We start from the raw sequence: 18,323 nt of genomic DNA on the forward strand, positions 1-18,323 counted from the left end.
ACATCAAAAGCATCGATTCTTCGGCGCTCAGCCTTCTTCACAGTCCAACTCTCACATCCATACATGACCACAGGAAAAACCATAGCCTTGACTAGACGAACCTTTGTTGGCAAAGTAACATCTCTGCTTTTGAATATGCTATCTAGGTTAGTCATAATTTTCCTTCCAAGGAGTAAGTGTCTTTTAATTTCATGGCTGCAGTCACCATCTGTAGTGATTTTGGAGCCCAGAAAAATAAAGTCTGACACTGTTTCCACTGTTTCCCCATCTATTTCCCATGAAGTGGTGGGACCGGATGCCATGATCTTCGTTTTCTGAATGTTGAGCTTTAAGCCAACTTTTTCACTCTCCACTTTCACTTTCATCAAGAGGCTTTTGAGTTCCTCTTCACTTTCTGCCATAAGGGTGGTGTCATCTGCATATCTGAGGTTATTGATATATCAGGTCAAGGTGAGGTTATAAGCTTCAGAGCTGGCAGTGAGCCCAGCAGCAAAGCCAATCAATGTCAGTTCTTAAAGAAGCCACGTGTTGACAGTAGATGAGCTTTATGGAGATGAAGCAAGTGGTTTATGCAGTCGGGGGGGCAGGGGTGTTCTGTGTGAATGGTGCCCCCAGAACAGTGTGATGCCGTGCCCCAGAATAGCACTTACTATGTCACTAAAGCTATTCTAGTGTTCTACATTGATTAATCATTTGCTCCTCACAACAACCTCAGGAGGCAAGCTATTTGTATCTGTATACTACAGGTGAGTGCTGAGGCACAGAAAGGTTAAGTAACTTGCTCATGGTCACACAGCCATTTTATGGAAGAGCTAGGATTTGAATCAATGTCTGCAGAGTACTTAACTCTTAACTATCATACTATATGATATAACTAATGCTTTTAAGAGCTTAGTATATTCCACATTGCAGTTGGCTTGATTCTCGTAACAATTCTATGAGGTCAGCACTATTATTCCATTTTACAGAAAAGAAAACTGAGGCTCAAAGAGACTAAGTAACTTCCTCAAAGTCGCAGGCGAGTAAGGGGCACAGCTCTGTACCCTAGCAGTCTGGCTCTAGAGCTGGGTCTCAAAGGCCTTGCCCCAGAAAGCAACCATAAGACCATCTAGGAGTAAAAGGGCTAGAGAAGGAGAAAATAATTTCTAAACATGCATAACCTAAATAGTCCCAAGGCCACAGAAATACTGGGGTGGGGACAGGCTGAGTGAGTGCAGAGGAGAGGTCGTGAGACTCGTCTGAAATGCCGCCCGAATGACTCAGGATTCAAGCCCCAGTGCAATGGAGAACAGCATAATTTATACTTCTTGACAGGCCTCAAGCTGCAGGAACTCTGAGACTCAGATAGGCTGATTTCTTCCGCTTCTGGATCTAGTGACTGGTCTATAAAAAGTCAATGCCAAGGTCATATCCCAGAGGCCAATCCATCGCATCTTCCCTACCCTCCCATTGCTGGTGGCCCGCCATTCACAGGGCATGAGGTATTGACCCAGAGCCAGCAGCCCTACGCTCAGCTTGAACATTTCCGGGCCTGTGAGCAGAAAAGCATCATGAAAAGACATTGATAACACTCACTGACTATTTTTAAAATGTTCTTTCAGCTTCTCCATGAACATGAACTAATGGAGGAGGATCCAGTAAGACAAAAACGAGCTGGTATGTAAACATTTCCTTGACTGTCTTTTCTAGTAAGTCCCATCAAACAGCATGTGTTGTAACTTTTTGAAACACTGGTATCTACATGATTCGGTCTCCAAGAGCCTCAGGGTTCAATTTCTAGAAGTAACTGCGAAGGCGCTCCATTCTCTGTCAAATGATATTAAAGGGATCTTATCAATACCCTCCATCCAAGTGTCCTGTCCCGTCACCACTCCTCAGATCCCGAAGATTACCCCATGGCCCTTGCCCCAGCAGCCCTGTACCACCACCAAAAAGCCACTTCTCTCCTCTCAACCCAGCAGCATTGCCTCTTTTCTTTTTCCTTTTTCTTTTAATCTTGGCTCCTTTCACTCCTCACTTAGTCTCAGGGATCAATTTAACCACTAGACCCAAGTCCTCCTCTGTTTCCCATTCCAATTTCCTCACTAAATTCCAAAGAAGAGGTCTGGGAAACACAGGGCTCTGCCTTTTGGAGGGTCGGGGGCAGGTGAGAGCTGTGAACACCTGCAAGATGAGCCTCAGTGTCCCCTCTCCCATGTGAGACCTGGGGCAGGTGGGTCTGTCTGGAGGCTACATTTTCCAAGGACCAGATCCTCCTTCCATCACAACAATCTTGCTATAGCATCAACTGGATGCTGTTATTTCCCTGCATAAATCCGATCATCCTCTCACATATCTCTGTATCTGCGAGAGTCACAGAGTCAGCATCCCACCCACCATGCCCCCTTTGCTTGTCTGGGGAATCAATTCACATGGATTCGTGTCTTAGAAGCTCTTCCATCAATTTCCCCAGACAGGGAGGGGCTGTTTTCCTGGGTTCCCATTATCCGTGACACATCCTCATGGCCCAACATCTATCCCAAAGCACTGCAATTCTTTAGCTTCCTGTTTGCCACTCACAGGGGACATGAGCCCCCTTGAACCCTCTTCCTCTCTGTAGCCTGGCCAGTAGCCCAATGTCTCAACAAACCAGTGAACAAATAAAGAGAGGGCGTGTCTCTGTCATAGCCACTTGTGTGAATTCAGAGGCTGTGTCCCTTTTCGCTAAGAGTCTGCTGGCTTTGCGGCTAGACCAACCATCTAGAAACTTCTTAACTTGTAGCACTAGGATTAAATCATGACTTGTTCTTTTCAGTCTTGCGGTAGGAAAGAGACATTAGGCTGACAGGGAGAGCAAGCTTGCCCAGAGCGCAGGATAGAGGTATCTGGTGGACCCCTCACAGGCCATAACCAGATCCGACTGTTACCCAGTGCCTGAAATGAGAATTCGATCACATTGTTAATAAACTATCAAAATGCTCACTGAAAGTTTATACTGTTGTTCTTCTCTCCTTCCCTTTCTTTTCTGTTTTAGCCTGGTTTTATACCCCTATGGGATTCTCACTCACCCTCCTCCTTGCGTTCCCTGAAGTGATCCACAGCAGGGGTCTCCAGCCTCCAGGATCTAATGCCTGATGATCTGAGGTGGAGCTGATGTAACAATAATAGAAATCAAGAAAAAAGTGAAAGTGTTAGTTGTTCAGTCGTGTCCAACTCTTTGCGACCCCATGGACTGTAGACACCCAGGCTCCTCTGTCCATGGGATTCTCCAGGCATGAAGATTGGAGTGGGCTGCCATTCCCTTCTCCAGAGGATCTTCCCAACCCAGAGCGAACCCAGGTTTCCTGCTTTGCACACAGATTCTTTACCATCTGAGCCATCAGGGAAGTCAAGTGCACAATAAATCATTCCAAAACCAACCCCCACCCCCCCCACCCTAGTCCATGGAAAACTTGTCTTCCAAGAAACCAATCCCTGGTGCCCAAAAGGGTGGGGACCACTGGTCCACAGCGCAGACTGCACTTCCTGTGCTTTAAAACAAGTACCATCATCTCTACTCCATCCCCGACAGCCCCTTGAACCCTCCCGTCCCCGTGACAGCAACAGGGCCAACGAGGTCCCCAGTCAAATATTTTGAAAGACTTCTCTTCCTGAAATCAAACCACTTGTGTTAAGTCCCAGCTCCAGTCCCTGCCAGCTTCCTCAGGGATGGTTGGTGACCCCACAGCTGGAAAAGTAACATCTTCCTGCACTTCCCAACTATTTGTGACCCTTGGTGACAGCCTGAGAGATCAGCCGTCAGGGAGGAAACCACTTCCACGTCTAGGAATTTGACATTCCCCAGTTTTTCCAGACACGCTTTCATTAAAAATGATCACGGCAATGATAAATCACCAGGAGAACATGTTTTCTGTTTCTTTAAATATGTGGTCCTGTGTGCTCTTGGGCCTCTGGAGTCATTTTGGAAGTGTTAATGACTCAGCTCATCACCTACAACAGATGGTTTGGCTTTGGTACTTTTACAAATCACTGAAGCAAGAACGGATCATGGAAAGTCCCAGGCACTAGGTCACGGATACTCAGGATGTAAGCTGCAGTTAAGAGCATCGCACCCCCGGAAACCTAGGAAAGCAACAGGAATGTTAAATCCAACAAAGGCCACACAGGAATGTCTGTGTTCTGGAGGCTTAATACCAACAGAGGCAAACAGAGGTTTCAAGAGAAAGAATTCTTAAAAGGAATTTTCTTTTGAGGCACTGGAACAAATATTTAGAGCTTTAAGTTTTGAGATAGAAATCACCTTTCAAGAGAGGATCAATACTCATATTTCTTCTGAGCTATAGACTTCTTCCTCCATCACCTATTATGTGTCAAAAATCTATCACACATACCCAAACCCACATATAGATACATACATACAAATATGTGCGTATGCATGCTTTGTCATCCAATCGTGTCCAACTCTTTGCAATCCCATGGACTGTAGCCCACCAGGCTCCTCTGTCCATGGAATTTTCCAGGCAGGAATACTGGAGCAGGTTACTTTTCCTACTCCAGGGGATCTTCCCGACCCAGGAATGAAATTGCATCTCTTGTGTCTCTTGCATTGTCAGGCAGATTCTTTACCAACTGCGCCACCTTGGAAACCCACATACAAATCTCCAGATATATTATTACTATACAGGAGTTGAGAGAATTAAATAATATTTAGTACATATTGTTCAATATTAATAACATTATCTAGAGGGTACTTGTTTTGTTTGTTTTAATGTTTCTTTAATTAAAACAAATGTAACTGACTTTTAATAAAAATGTTGTGTCTGAAAGAGCCCAAACTATACTTGGTGCAGAGAAGATTTCATATAACTCCTGAAAGCAGAAGGATGGATGCCATGATATTATCATTTTAGGAAAATTCTTTCAAAACTCTGTTAAGGAAAAGAAGCCTGAACAAAAACCCAGAGGCCAGAGACAAGAATAGCAGAATACTTCCTGTTAGAGCAGAGTGGTTCTTGGGGAGCAGAGAAAAAAAAGCACTGGTCAGAGTATTTAGAATTCTGCCTCAGTTCTACCAGGACGTGGATTCCATACCAGCTGAGAGGCTCGCAGAGAGAGAACTAGTGGAAGCCATCGGAATTTGCCAGATGGTTATGGCTGAAGGAATTAGGTGAAGTCAGCGCTGGGAGACCAGCGAGGATGCTCAGCAGTGCTGAACATCATGGGCCAGGTCTCTGGAATGACCTAGGAAAGGGACAAAGGGAACACTTGTGTAAGACATTTTGAGAAATGAGTCCAAAGGACCTGGGGACAGGCTTGACATAGGGGTAACAGGGAATACACAGACCTGGGTAACTGGGAAGGTGGAGGCAATAAGCAGAAGCCAGAGCTGGAATGAAAATCTTATTTTGGAAACATGCCAGTCAGCTGGAAACTTAGTCTTTATGCGGATTGAAAGCAGAAGTTTCTTGGGACTTCCCTGGGGGCCTCGTGGTTAGGGCTTCATGCTTCCACTGTGGCAGTGTGGGTTCCATCCCCGGTTGGGAACTAAGATCCCACATGCAGCCAAAAACAAACAAATAACTAAAGTGCCTGGATGGCCTGACTTAAAAGTATTTGCTAAAAAAAAGTTTCTTGTTGGTTGGAAATAATACAAATGTATCCTCCACATCAGCTGTCAAGTTCCCCAAGCCAGATTTTTGAGGTTAACTGGGAACGTGTCTCGGGTCCTAGACTGAAGAGTCCACATTGGTTCTTCTTTGGCTTCAGAAGAAACGGCTGGTGGGAGAAGACACTGGGAGAAGGGGAGCCCCAGGATGTCCTGACCCCGAGCTGGAGGCGCTTCTGTCTTCGTGCCTGTTCAGGGAGAGCGAGGTTCCTACCAGGTTGGGTTGCCAGCTGCCAGCCTGGAAATCCTGAACTTTCTGTAGATCTGCAGTCCAGGTGTGGCTGGCTCTTTTTGATCTGGGTTCAGGAAATGCAGTGCCTTCTCCAGGCTGGGGAAGAGATTTGCAGGTTCTCCTGGCACTCTCTTCCGTATGATAACTTGTGGCGTTTCAGGCTCTGAGCCGGCAGTGGTGGTGGCAGAGTAAGGAGAAAGCAGCGCTGGTGTGCTCTGCCTGTTTGTTTGCTTCCCTAACTCAAAAGGGAGACCTGGTTAGAACAGAATCAGAGGTTTTGTTGACCTGCCAGCAGACATGTGCATAAATGATAATCCTCATTATGATCAGTATTATTATTTCTACATGCTGTTTCAAAGTGGCTACTATATGCCAGGCTGTTTGTTAGGGGTCTTCATACCTCAGCTCCTTAGTAACAATTGAGCAGAGAAAATAGTGCTCTGTTTATAAACAACCAAAACTTGGCTCACAGAGTTCAGTAGCCTCCCAGGTAAGAGGACATTTATCTCAGCCCTGGCTCCAAGTCCAAGTTCATAGTTACAAGTCACAGTTTTCAACTTGTGTTTCTGGCTCTTGCCTGTGAGATTCCACGCCATGGCTTGTTTTGTTTTTTTAGCAAAACATTCTCTCCAACATGTATTTAGTATGTATTTATCGAATGCCTTTTGGGCACCAAGAACATAAAACTCACTGCCTGCCTGCTGTCAACTTTTAATCTGGTTATGAGGATAGGGTATAAAGTTTGTAATATGGAAAGCAGAGTCATCACACAATGGGAGTCTGCAAAAGGCAAAGCTACTGCCAAGGAAGTGGCAGCAGCTACAGAGAAATAGGACTGAACTAGATGTAAGTTACTAACAGAACTGACTAATGATGGGCTGGACCACTTACACCAAGGCGAGTTTGATGTCATGCGAAGTATTCAAGCCAATCTAATAAGTACTTGACAGGAATGTTTATAGAGGGCATCTGAAGAGTGGTTATCCAAAATGATCCTTAAAATACTCAAACAACTTCACAATGCCTTGATTCTGTGAGTCCTCGGGTCAGTGAGCACCCGTGGGCTCAAAGAGTGACCAGGTTGAGGCCTGGAAGAAGGAGCAAATATGGGACGGAAGAAGGGAGGGAGGAGGGAGCTCCAGGCAGAGGGAATTCCAGGAGACTGATGGTGGTCTGGGGCTTCTTCTTGTGCATATATTGCAGGAGGAAATTGAGATCTCGCTAGCATATTTAGAGGAAGGTTATGTAGCTGTGATTCTCAGAGCAGCTTTATTGAGTAAGGGGCACTATACCACGGTATATGGTGCTGACTTTGATTATTCGGGTGTATAACAAGTGACCAGAATTGACTCTTTTCTTTAGACCTCACAGCCCAATGTTTTAAGCCATAGTGCTGCCCACCCTCCCCACCCCACCCATCCGCATCTGCCCCTGGGGTTCTGGCAGTTTTCCCCTGCGTGAACAAACCTTTCTAAAGGCTAAAGGGAGAAACAGGATCTTTGATTCTCCACTGACAATGCTTTAGTAGAGCCAGACGATGCTGCCAGACTGCTACCTACTAGACCATGTTAGGAAACAAGCAGAACAGGTAGCTTTTAATATTTACCTGCTACAGGACTAAGGGGGAGAAACCAGAGAGCCAAATCTTCCATAATAAAAAGGCGTGGTCCCTGTTGGTCAAGAGAAAACCAGAGTGAACCCATTTTTCCTGGGCAAAGTCAGCAGGCTCGTTCTATTGCAGGTGGGAAATTGATACATGCATTGACTCAGTCTCTGACTTCTGAAGGAGCCATAATTCCCAGTGAAGTGGTCAGGCGAAAATTGCATCATTGGCTTAAACAGCTGTGATTAAGACCCAGAACTGTGTGTCACAGTTTGTGGCCAGCTTTCCAGAAATGTCTCTTTAAGATAAGTGCTGTGTGGCGGGCAGTGATTTATGGGAAAGGAGAGGGGAAATCCTGGCTGGTTTGTGCTTTCCAGGGCCGATGAGAGGCCTGCATCTGTGACACTGATGATCTGCCTTCCACTGGGGTATCCGTGAGTCTGTGAGAATTCAGACAAACAATACCAGGATGAAGGAGCTCAAGACAAAACACACTGAACTGTCTGGAATCAGGTGGCCCGGAGGCAGGCGAGGAGCACAGAAGGGCATCTAAAATGTACACTTAGTGTGGAGGCATGGTCGTGTTCCTTCTGGGTCCCTTGTAGCCTTGGCAGGACCACCAGCTTCTCTGTCCCAAGCTCGGAAGCCCTTAGGTTTGGAGGAGGCAAAGAGGACAGAGAGTGGTCTTTCGACCCCAAAGCATGCCCCCTGACCCCACCCTCTGCAGTCATGCTGATCCTGAGCATCTGGGCTTTGTCCCTTAAATTCAGGTACTCTCCCTGGGGCGTTACAGGGACTGGAGGCCCAGTGGTGTTTCCGTGTTCTGTTTGCCCATGGCACCATGATACTCTAGACAGGGAGAAATGACCCAAATCAGGACGGGCATCTTCTTCAGCCCAGGCTACAGATTTCTGGACCTAACTGATAAAGATTCTACCTTGACTCACCTGAGTTGAGGCTCCAAAGTATTTGTGTGTAGAATTCCCTACCTGTGGTGATCATCAGCCAGGGGTGGGGACCACTGGAATAGATGATTCTCAAGGACCAGCCTGTACACACCTTTCTGAGTTACTATGCCTGAGTTCTTGAGCCTGTTTGAAGAACTGACCATTTTCAAGAAGACATTTCTCTATTAAAATTTCCCCATCCTTAGTCTCTGGAGAATCACTGCTCAGGCTGAGGGTTATTCTGAAACTCCCTTAGAAGTTGTCAAGAACATAAAACATGGATGAGGAGAAGAGGGTCTCAGAGGCTGGTGCTTTAGTGATTACTTGCACAGGGACTTCCCTGGCAGTCCAGTGGTTAAAACATCGTGCTCCCACTGCAGGGGACATGGGTTCAATCTCTGTTCAGGGAACTAAGATCCTATATGCTGCTCAGCAAGGCAAAAAAGAAAACGGACACAGATGCCATAGACTATAACTCACTAGAGTCACAGGAACAGTCCTCATTGGAATATACTTTCAGAGAGCTATTTTATTATTCGTTTATTTTCATATTTATGTATTTAAATATTTATTTATTTGTCTGTGTCGAGTCTTAGTTGTGGCACATGGGATCTTCTTGAGTCATGTAGGATCTTTCTTGGTGGCACACAGACTCTCTAACTGTGGCACAGGCTTGGTTACTCTGTGGCATGTGGGATCTTAGTTCCCAGACCAGGAATCGAACCCCCATCCTCTGCATTGCAAGGCAGATTCTTAACCACTTGACCATCAGGAAAGTCCCCTCTTAGTAGTATTTTAGGCTTTTGGCTCAGCTTCTTGTAGGGTCTCAGCAGAAGAACTACCTTGGTTTCAGTGGGGAATGATGACGTCCAGGAATTACCATGTGCTTTTCAAGTACATGCTTGTTCTCTGAGCATGTAGAGAAAGGTGGGCTCAGGGATGAATTACACTAACTGCCTTTAGGCAGGCACTGAAATCATGCTGGGATCAGACCCTGGGAGGCAAAGATGCAGGTGATGAAGTGGGTGATGTGGGATTGTTACTGACCTCACTTATCAGAAAAGCAGCTACTGTCCAGGAAATCCTGTTTACATTCATTCATGGGAGGGGAGTAGACTGACCACAGCAAAGAGGATCCTGGAGCTTCTGAATCCTCTGGAAAGCATAAACATGGCTGCATTACCTTTCAGGAAAAGAATGTGCTCTCAAACAGACCTTGCAAATATCATGCAGCCACCTTTGCAAATGTTCCTAGCAGACAACATACAGGTTAGGATCGCTCAGGAGAAGACTCGCAGTCCTTCCAGGAAGCTTGCTTTTCATCATAGAATCATTTGCAAATCAGAAAGAAAACAGGAAACTTCAAGATATGCCGTAGTATCATGACAGACTGAGATTCCATTCTAGGTTTTAAAAGTCACTGTGTTCTACTTGTAAATACATGTTTATATGGAAGAAACAGCTTAAGAGGCATTTGTAATTTTAAGAAAATGTGCACAGACATTTTTAAAGGGTTGAGTTAGTTATAGCAAGTTGATGAATGCCAAAAAGAAATAATTCTCAACAAGGTTGATAAGTAAAACCAAACTCCTAGAAAAACAGAGTTTACACCTCTAAGTGGACAAATACTACCATTTTCTGCAATAAACATTTATCAGTTGGAGTTTCCCATAGTAAATGTATTTCATTTTAGGTTTGCACATAAATAATCCTTGGAATATTTAAAACAAATCTTACAATATTATGAGAGACATTCTTTGCCCTTTTAGAAAACAGATATAGAATTTTAATGTTAAGGTTTTAGATTTATATATAACATATCATGTATATTTATATATTATCATTTTATATATCATATATATTATTTTAAATATATATAGTCATATATATGATATATCATACTTCCAGATTTTACATTTTTGCAGATTTTACTTATATTTTAAAAGGAAAAATTTTACAAGTATTCATTAATCTTTTCCTTACTTGACCAGCAAAATAAAATAAGCCACAACTTGTCTTCTCAAGGCATCTGTATAAAAAGATTCTCCTATTCTCTAAAGGCTCTGCATTAGCTACCAACCAAGCCCATGGCTTCTGTTCCAGTTATGTATTTCAGCCAAGAGTGAACCACAGGTTCTGTCTATGACAAAAAGGTGAATCTGAGACTCAACTCAGAAGTCACAGGTTTAACAAGAATCTACTGGACATGAATTTATTACGTGCTGGGCTCCATGCCAGATGGAGTGGGTAAGGCCATGAGAAGTGAAAGAAGCAGTTTCTGCCCCTAAGAAGCTTACAGCCAGTGTTCCAGATGTGATGCAATAGTGGAAACCACGAAGGCACCTTCCGGTAGATCTATTGTCTGGCTTGCCTGGTGTGGGAAGCAGACGCATCTAGAATGCCGTCCAGGCAACCAGTTTGGAGACAATTTGGAAAAACAATGAATTGCTGAAGGTCTCTTTTATTTTACTTTCCAATTTGCCAATTTTGCTTTTGTTGAGTGTCTATCATGTTCTGGACAAGGGAGATACAGAGTGAGAACAAAGAGTCCACAGTGCGTGCACAGGCTAAGAACAAAGGGAATTAACTAGTGGCTTTTTCCAGAGGTCTTCAAACCATGCATCCTTGAGCTCTCAAAACACGTGCATGACCGTTGAGCGATGTCAGAAATGTACTGACTCATTCTGGTGAGTCAGGACTCTGGCTTTGATTGTCTAGACAGTTGCCAAGTTCCCCTGCTGGGTCTCCCTGCTTCTATTCTTGTCTCATTAGAGTCTGTTCTCACACAGCCTTGGACATCAAAGAGGGGTTATGAGAATGGAGAGGACGGACAAGTTCTCATCTTGGTCTGTGAAGCTCTCAAATGCCTGGAGACCACGGTGCTGATACCAGTTAGATCTATTTCATTTCTCCTCTAAATAGCAAAATCATAGAGAGGAAGCCCATGAAGGGAGGACTTGGTGGTGATCAGTAAACAAACTTCTCTTTCTCAGTAAACAAACGTAAAATAAAAATGTTTATTAGAAATTCTTAAAGGGTGATGAGTTCTTAAAGGCATCCACGTGTCTCCATCATTGGCTTTTTAAAAATGTTTTATGTTGGCGTATAGTTGACCTTCAGTGTTGTGTTAATTTCAGGTGTACAGCAGAGTGATTCAGTTATACATATACGTATATCCATTCTTTTTCAGACTCTCTCCCCCTATATGTTATTACAGAGTATTGAGTAGAGTTCCCCGTGCTATATGGTAGAGTCCTTGTTGGTTATCTACTTTATACATAGTAGTGTGTATATGCTCATCCTAAACTCCTAAGTTTCATTGGCTTTAAGTTCTAAAATGTCAGTGTGTTCTCTCTCCTCCCCACATGGTATGTGCTCACAGCCTTTGTCTGCTTTCTTTCCAGTTGCCATAAGCAGCCCTGCAGCTCAAGAGTTCACCGTCGATGTTGAGATCAGTTTTGAAAATGCCTCCTTCCTGGAACCTATTAAAGCTTATTTGAACAACCTCAGTTTTCCAATTCAAGGGAATGACACTGACCTAGCTACTGACATTTTGAGCATCGAGGTGTCAACAGGTGAGTAAAAGGCCTATTGCTTGAAAGAGGAGGATTGAACTAATCAGAAGAAACTACTCTGGGCTGCTTGGGAATGCGGGGTGTGGAGGGGAGCAGCCTGGGAAGAGTGAACCTCAGACAGGAGGCAATGGATGGGTGGGTGAGGAGACTTACTGACCCAATATTCATATCTTAGCACCCCAAATTTCCTCCCCCCTTTTCTATGTCTCCCCCTTCCTCTCTTCCAACAGCTTATGTTATGATCCTTTCAAGAAAGGTATTTCTAATTAATTTTTTATTGAAGTATGGTTGATTTGCAATATTGTGTTAGTTCCCACCATACAACAAAGTGAATCAGTTATATATACACATGTATCTATTCATTTTTAGATTCTTCTCCCACATAGATCACGAAAGAGTATTGAATAGAGTTCCTTGTGCTATTCAGTAGGTTCTTATCAGTTATCTGAAAGGCATTTTAAATCCTAGTACACAAAACAGAGTATTTTTAAGGCTGGACAATGTGTGTCAAATACTAAACAATACCTGGAATGTGGTAGATGGTCTGGGGATGGTCACTTTTGCCATCCTTAAGGCACATTCATTTTTCACGTGGGAGTCCAAAGTTATTCAAATCCCACCCCTACATCTATCTCAAAAACAAGCAAATGAAAACAGCACCAACAAAACAAAACAACCAAAAAGGCTTTAGCAGTGGGATTTCAGGTCAGTAAGAGAGAGATTTTTGACCAAAAGGGTCTCATTGGTTTCCTTCGAATTACCAGTGCCCACCACACTCACTAGCAGCCTTGACTTCCCTGTTTCTGCTTCACCCTCTCCTACTACTGGCGCACAGGACAGCAGCGGTGTCCAGGGATTCCGGGGGCCTGGGTGTCCCTTCTATTTCAGCAACAGTTCTTTGATGACTTTGCTTTGGAAAGTCATCCTGTGGGCCTTTGCCTAGATGCCCGCCTGCAGAATTCCCAGGAATATGGTGTTAGTGCAGTTTTAGATATAACTTCAAAGTCTTCAGAGCATTTTTCAATGTCAGTTTTCAGTGGGATTAGGTTCTGCTTGGGCTGGTCACATCTGGCTTGATTATAAAAGGCACAAGTTTAGAATTATATTCTATATTTGTTATCTATTGCTTCTCCGAAACTTAGCATCTTAAAACAACAAACTTAGGATTCCCTGGCAGTCCAGTGGTTAGGACTCTGCGTTTTCACTGCCAAGAGCATGGATTTGATCCCTGGTTGGGAAACTAAGATCCCATAAGCCACATGGCGCAGCCAAAGCAAACAAACAAAAGCAACAAACATTTATCATGTTACACAGTTTCTGAAGGCCAGAAATCCAGGAAGAGTTTAGCTGGATGTCTCTGGCTCAGGGTCTCTTGTGAGGCTGTAGTCAAGCCATTAGCCTGAGTTGCAGTCATCTGAAGGCTCAACTGGGGCTGGAAAACCTGCTTCCACGCTCACACACATGGTTGCTGGTAGATCCTCAGCTCCTCCATAGCTATCGGCTGGGGACCCCCGTTCCTAATCATGTAGGCCTCTCTGTGACATGTCCTCATCAATGCAGCTGGCTTCCCCCAGACCAAGTGATCAGAGGGAGAGAGAGAGAGAGAGAGAGAGAGAGCACATGTAACCAAGAGGGAATCCACATTGTCTTCTATAACCCAACCTCAGAAGTGATATAGCACCACTTCTGCTGGATTCTGTTGGTCATCCAGAACAATCCTAGTATAATATGAGTTATTGTTGCTGCTTAGTCACTAAGTCATGTCCAACTCTTCTGCAACCCCATGGACTATAGCCCCCCAGGCTCCTCTGCCCATGGGATTTCTCAGGTAAGAATACTAGAGTGGGTAACCTTTTCCTTCTCTAGGGAATCTTCCCAACTCAGGGGTTGAACCTGTTTCTCCTGCATTGGCAGGTGGATTCTTTAGCACTGAGCCAGCAGGAATCTATAACAGGGTGTGAGTACCCAGAGGCAAGGATGGCTGGGGCCATCTTAGAGGTTGGCTGCCATATACTCAAAGTCTGAGAATCTGTTTACCATCTTATCATTGTAGGCAGTGGCTGGGATAGTTAGCATTGCCTTCTTTTAGATGGCCATGCCTCACAAAAGGTGATATGTATGGGAATTACGAGAACCTCATGCAAAGCCACTGAACTTCCCAGAAGGGCAATATGGAGTGGTGTTAGGATTTCCTACAAGCATAAGAACTTGTAATCTATAAATTACACCTTTTTTCTCCTCACTGTTCTGGTTGATGACAGTCTGCAGGCCTACTGGAAATGAAATCTGGTGCTCCTGTGAGACAGGCTATGAGTGGCCTCAGGAAAGTTGCCTCCACAATCTCACTTGTCAGGGACATGATGGTTCCTCTGCAGGGCATCACTGCAGTTGCCTTAAGGGACTGCCTCCCAAGGGACCTTTTTGCCAGCTCCAGGGAGGTAAGTAACTGGTCATTGAATGTTTGTTTGTTGAGTGCCCATTTGATATCAACTCAAGAAAATGTTTCTCTGTCCTGTGTGTACTCAATGCTAACATGGGATTTTAAAAATATGGCCCTGTGTTCTCAGCAGATATTATCCTGAGAATGTCGGTCAGACTCAATGTGGGCTTTCAAGAAGACCTCAAGAACTCTTCCTCTGCCCTCTATAAGTCCTACAAGACTGACCTGGAAACAGCGGTGGGTTATGGTTCCAGGCGTTTCTTCACTAACAAACTCTGAGCTGAGCTGAATCTATTGCATTTACAGTGGGTTGTTTGCTTGAATCTGTCAGAATTCATGAAGTTTATGTTGAAATTATTTCTATACCTCTGGGATGATGATTTAAGAACTGCTCGAATCATACTGTGTTCAGAGGATGTTTTGACATCTTGACCTGATGTCATCTTGACCTGATATCATCTTGACCCATGACATTATCTTGACCTTTGACATCATTTTGACCTCTTTGGCTTCATCTTGGCTTTTGGCATCATCTTGAGCATTTTGACACCATCTTGGCCTTGACATCATCTTGATCTACCATCTTTGACATCATCTTGACATATAGGTAGAAATTCTTCCCAGAATAGAATTGATTCAGATAAAATTTGGTGGCATTAACTCACTAAAACCTGTTCAAAGGTCCAAAACCTTGGTCTAGAAGTATCAGATAGTGCATTTCTATTCATCTTTACACTCCACACTGATGAAACCCCTAACATCTTTTGTGTAGAACAGTTAAGTCTGACATAGAGGATTCCACACCACTCAATACTAGAGGTCCTTAAGCATTCACACTTAAGGCAGATTTAAATTTACTCATGTAGATAGATTCATCTGTGTCATACTTCAGATTCCACATACCAGAAACAGACTCGCAGATCCAGAGCACAGACTTGCTATCAAAGGGGAGTGGAGGAAAGGACTGGGAGTTTGGGGTCAGCAGATGTAAACTATTATACATAGAATGGATAAAAAATGGGATAGTTTTTTGGGGGGGATGTCTCTAGTTTCAGTTTCGTTTTAATCCCATAAAATGGATTATACATAAATGGATAGCATAGGGAACTATATTCAGTATCCTGTGATCAACCATAATAGAAAAGAATACGAAAAAGTATGTATGCATGTGAAAATCTGCTCATGTTAAATTAAAGAGTATTCCCTCAATGTAAAATGTGTGCCAAACACTGTTCTAAGTGCTTTACATTGGATTAATTCATCTAAACCTAAATACTTTGGTTGAATCAACTCACTTGGAATAGAGCTTCTCAACTGGTGTGGGACAAATTGCTATAGGTAGATGTAATGACTCCCCTTAACTCTCCAGGCAGCCAACCGCCTGCTCAAACCAGGAGCAGCCTCCCGCTTACCCTAGTCAAGTAGGGGTTAATATTTGTAATCGGTGCCATGATGCAATGCTGATACAGGAGAGTTCTTGGATATCCGATTTGCATATCAGGCATGTAATAGTTCTGCACAGCATGAGACTCCTCCTCATGCAGCAAGTCACACTACACATATCACACGACATTGTATACTTTTGAGGAAAAAAGATTGTAACATATTAATTGTTTGATCCTGCCCATCCAGCTCCCTAACACAGCACTTTGCAGGTGTAATCTACCCTGTAAATGTAACTTGATTCAAATTGAATCTCCTGCAGAGTTGGAATTCAGGGAAACAAAGTGGAGTTAAAAACATCAGTAAAAACCACATTGGCTCAACCCAAACTGTGATATGTTTAGTGAGGAATCAGGCACTGTATTGGTCACAAGAAGACACCTGGTAGATTTCCAACTGCGGGAAATGTAAACTGACCGTGGGTCCCAACTGCTGCCCACTACCAGTGAATGAGCAGGGCAGATCTGTCTAACAAATGCCTGACTCCTTTGAAGGCTGCACTGTGCTTCTAGGCTCAGTCTAGATGATTTCATCTCACCTCCCCTCCTGTTCAGTTGCGCTCGGGTCTGATGGCTCTGTCTGCCTTCTCTGATGCCTCCTCATTGCTTTCCTCTAGGCATTTCCTAAGTCTTTTTTTTTTTTTTAATTTAACTTGTTTATGGCTGTGCTGGGTCTTCGTTGCTGTGTGTGGACTTGCTCTAGTTGCAGTGAGTGGGGCTGCTCTTCCTGGTGATGCGTGGGCTTCTAATTGCAGTGGCTTCTCTTGTTCCAGAGCAGAGACTCTAGGGCAAGTGGGCTTCAGTACTTGCAGCATGTCAGCTCAGTAGTTGTGGGTCTCGGGCTTGGTTTCCCTGAGGTATGTGGAATCTTCCCAGACCAGGGATTGAATCCGTGTCTCCTGAACTGGCAGGTGGATTACTACTGAGCCACCAGGGAGTCTCCCTAAGTCAATATTTTTGCACATTTACTCTGGCGTTTGCTTCCTGGAGAACCCAGAATGACCCAGGTAAATAGGAATTACTTCTCCAAAGATCTGACAAAGCTAGCGCTTGTTCGGCCACTTAACAAAATATACAGAGAGCATTTTACCCAAGAAGATAAGTAATATGGGCTTCTTTGGTGGCTCAGTGGGTAAAAAATCCACCTTCAATGCATTAGACACAGGAGACACGTGTTCAATCCCTGGGATGGGAAGATCTCCTGAAGGAGGGCGTGGCAACCCACTCCAGTATGCTTGCCTGGACACATCAGAAGTGACTGAGCATGCACACACGATAAGAAATACACACTTTTTACTCTTTCAAATCATTTGACATATCTTTCAGTGGACCTTGATTAATGGTACTCGTCTTGCTTTATTTTCCAGTTCTGGAAGGGTTACAGTATTTTACCAGGCTTCAAATTGGTGACGGTGACAGGGTTCAGGTAAGAATGCTATAACAGGGTAATTTTATCCAATGGCGGGCTCAGTGGTAAAGAATCTGCCTGCAAGGCAGGAGCCGCAGGTGACATGGGTTTGATCCCTGGGTGGGAAAATCCTCTGGAGGAGGGCTTGACAACTCACTCCAGTATTCTCACCTGGAGAATCCCAAGGACAAAGTAGCCTGGCAGGCTACCCTTCATAGGGTCGCAAAGAGTCGGACACGACTGAAGCGACTTAGCATACATGCACGCTTCCATTGGCAGATACCAAAAGGTTAATGAAAAAGCAAAAGCCTGTTAGAGGAGCACCATCTGGGATGCCCAATGGGAACAGTTTGATAGAGGTGAAGACAAAGCCAGATTTCCGGGGCTTAAAGGGGAAGGAAATAATGAACAGTAGTTCACTCCTTAGAGATGTACCTATCTAGGGGGAATGTGAGAAAAAGATTTGTGTTATTCTATGCATGCATGAATTATGCAAACAAAGATGTGGCATCTAGAAGGTCAGAAATACAAAAATGAAATAATGTCATGCAATGATGCCCTTATTTTATTTTATTTTTTAACATTTATTTATTTGGCTGTGCCAGGTCTTAGTCGCCGCACATGGAATCTTTAGTTGCAGCATGTGGGATCTAGTTCCCTGACCAGGGAGCAAATCCAGGCCCCCTGCATTGGGAGCACAGAGTCTCAGCCACTGGACACCAGGAAAGTCCCAAATATGCCTTTACTTTAGAAAATTAGCCAGTCAGCCATGGCTATAATGTTGTACAACACCATGTAATGCCTCCCCGTGGAGTTAGGTGCCCTGACAGCCCTGAGTATGTTTGCCCAGTGTTTCAAAAAGTCACTTGCCAATTGAAAAATTAAGAATGTTTCTAGAAGCATTGAGGATTCTGACTTCACTGGATATTCAGCATAGCTGGTAACCCTGGGTCAGCATGACTGTGTGACAACAGTCTCTACCTTGTACTTAATACCCGTGGACTACTTGTGGGATTCAATTCACTCCACCCC

General features: G+C 44.1%; 1 protein-coding gene across 5 annotated transcripts in view; it reads left to right on the plus strand.

The window, feature by feature from the left end:
- GPR116 (G protein-coupled receptor 116) overlaps positions 1 to 18,323 on the plus strand; it is a 113,511-nt gene that overhangs the window by 61,510 nt on the left and 33,678 nt on the right. For 4 of the 5 annotated variants that reach the window (XM_010863055.1, XM_010863054.1, XM_010863057.1 and 1 more), the window contains exons 3-7: positions 1,602 to 1,656; positions 11,831 to 12,001; positions 14,263 to 14,439; positions 14,569 to 14,678; positions 17,251 to 17,309. In XM_010863055.1, coding sequence (XP_010861357.1) covers positions 1,602 to 1,656; positions 11,831 to 12,001; positions 14,263 to 14,439; positions 14,569 to 14,678; positions 17,251 to 17,309 — 572 coding nt within the window. The remainder of the gene's footprint in view (positions 1 to 1,601; positions 1,657 to 11,830; positions 12,002 to 14,262; positions 14,440 to 14,568; positions 14,679 to 17,250; positions 17,310 to 18,323) is intronic. The other variant, XM_010863058.1, reaches the window with a different exon arrangement.

This window comes from Bison bison, unplaced genomic scaffold (genome assembly GCF_000754665.1).
Source record: "Bison bison bison isolate TAMUID 2011002044 unplaced genomic scaffold, Bison_UMD1.0 scf7180017864487, whole genome shotgun sequence".
NCBI lineage: Eukaryota > Metazoa > Chordata > Mammalia > Artiodactyla > Bovidae > Bison > Bison bison.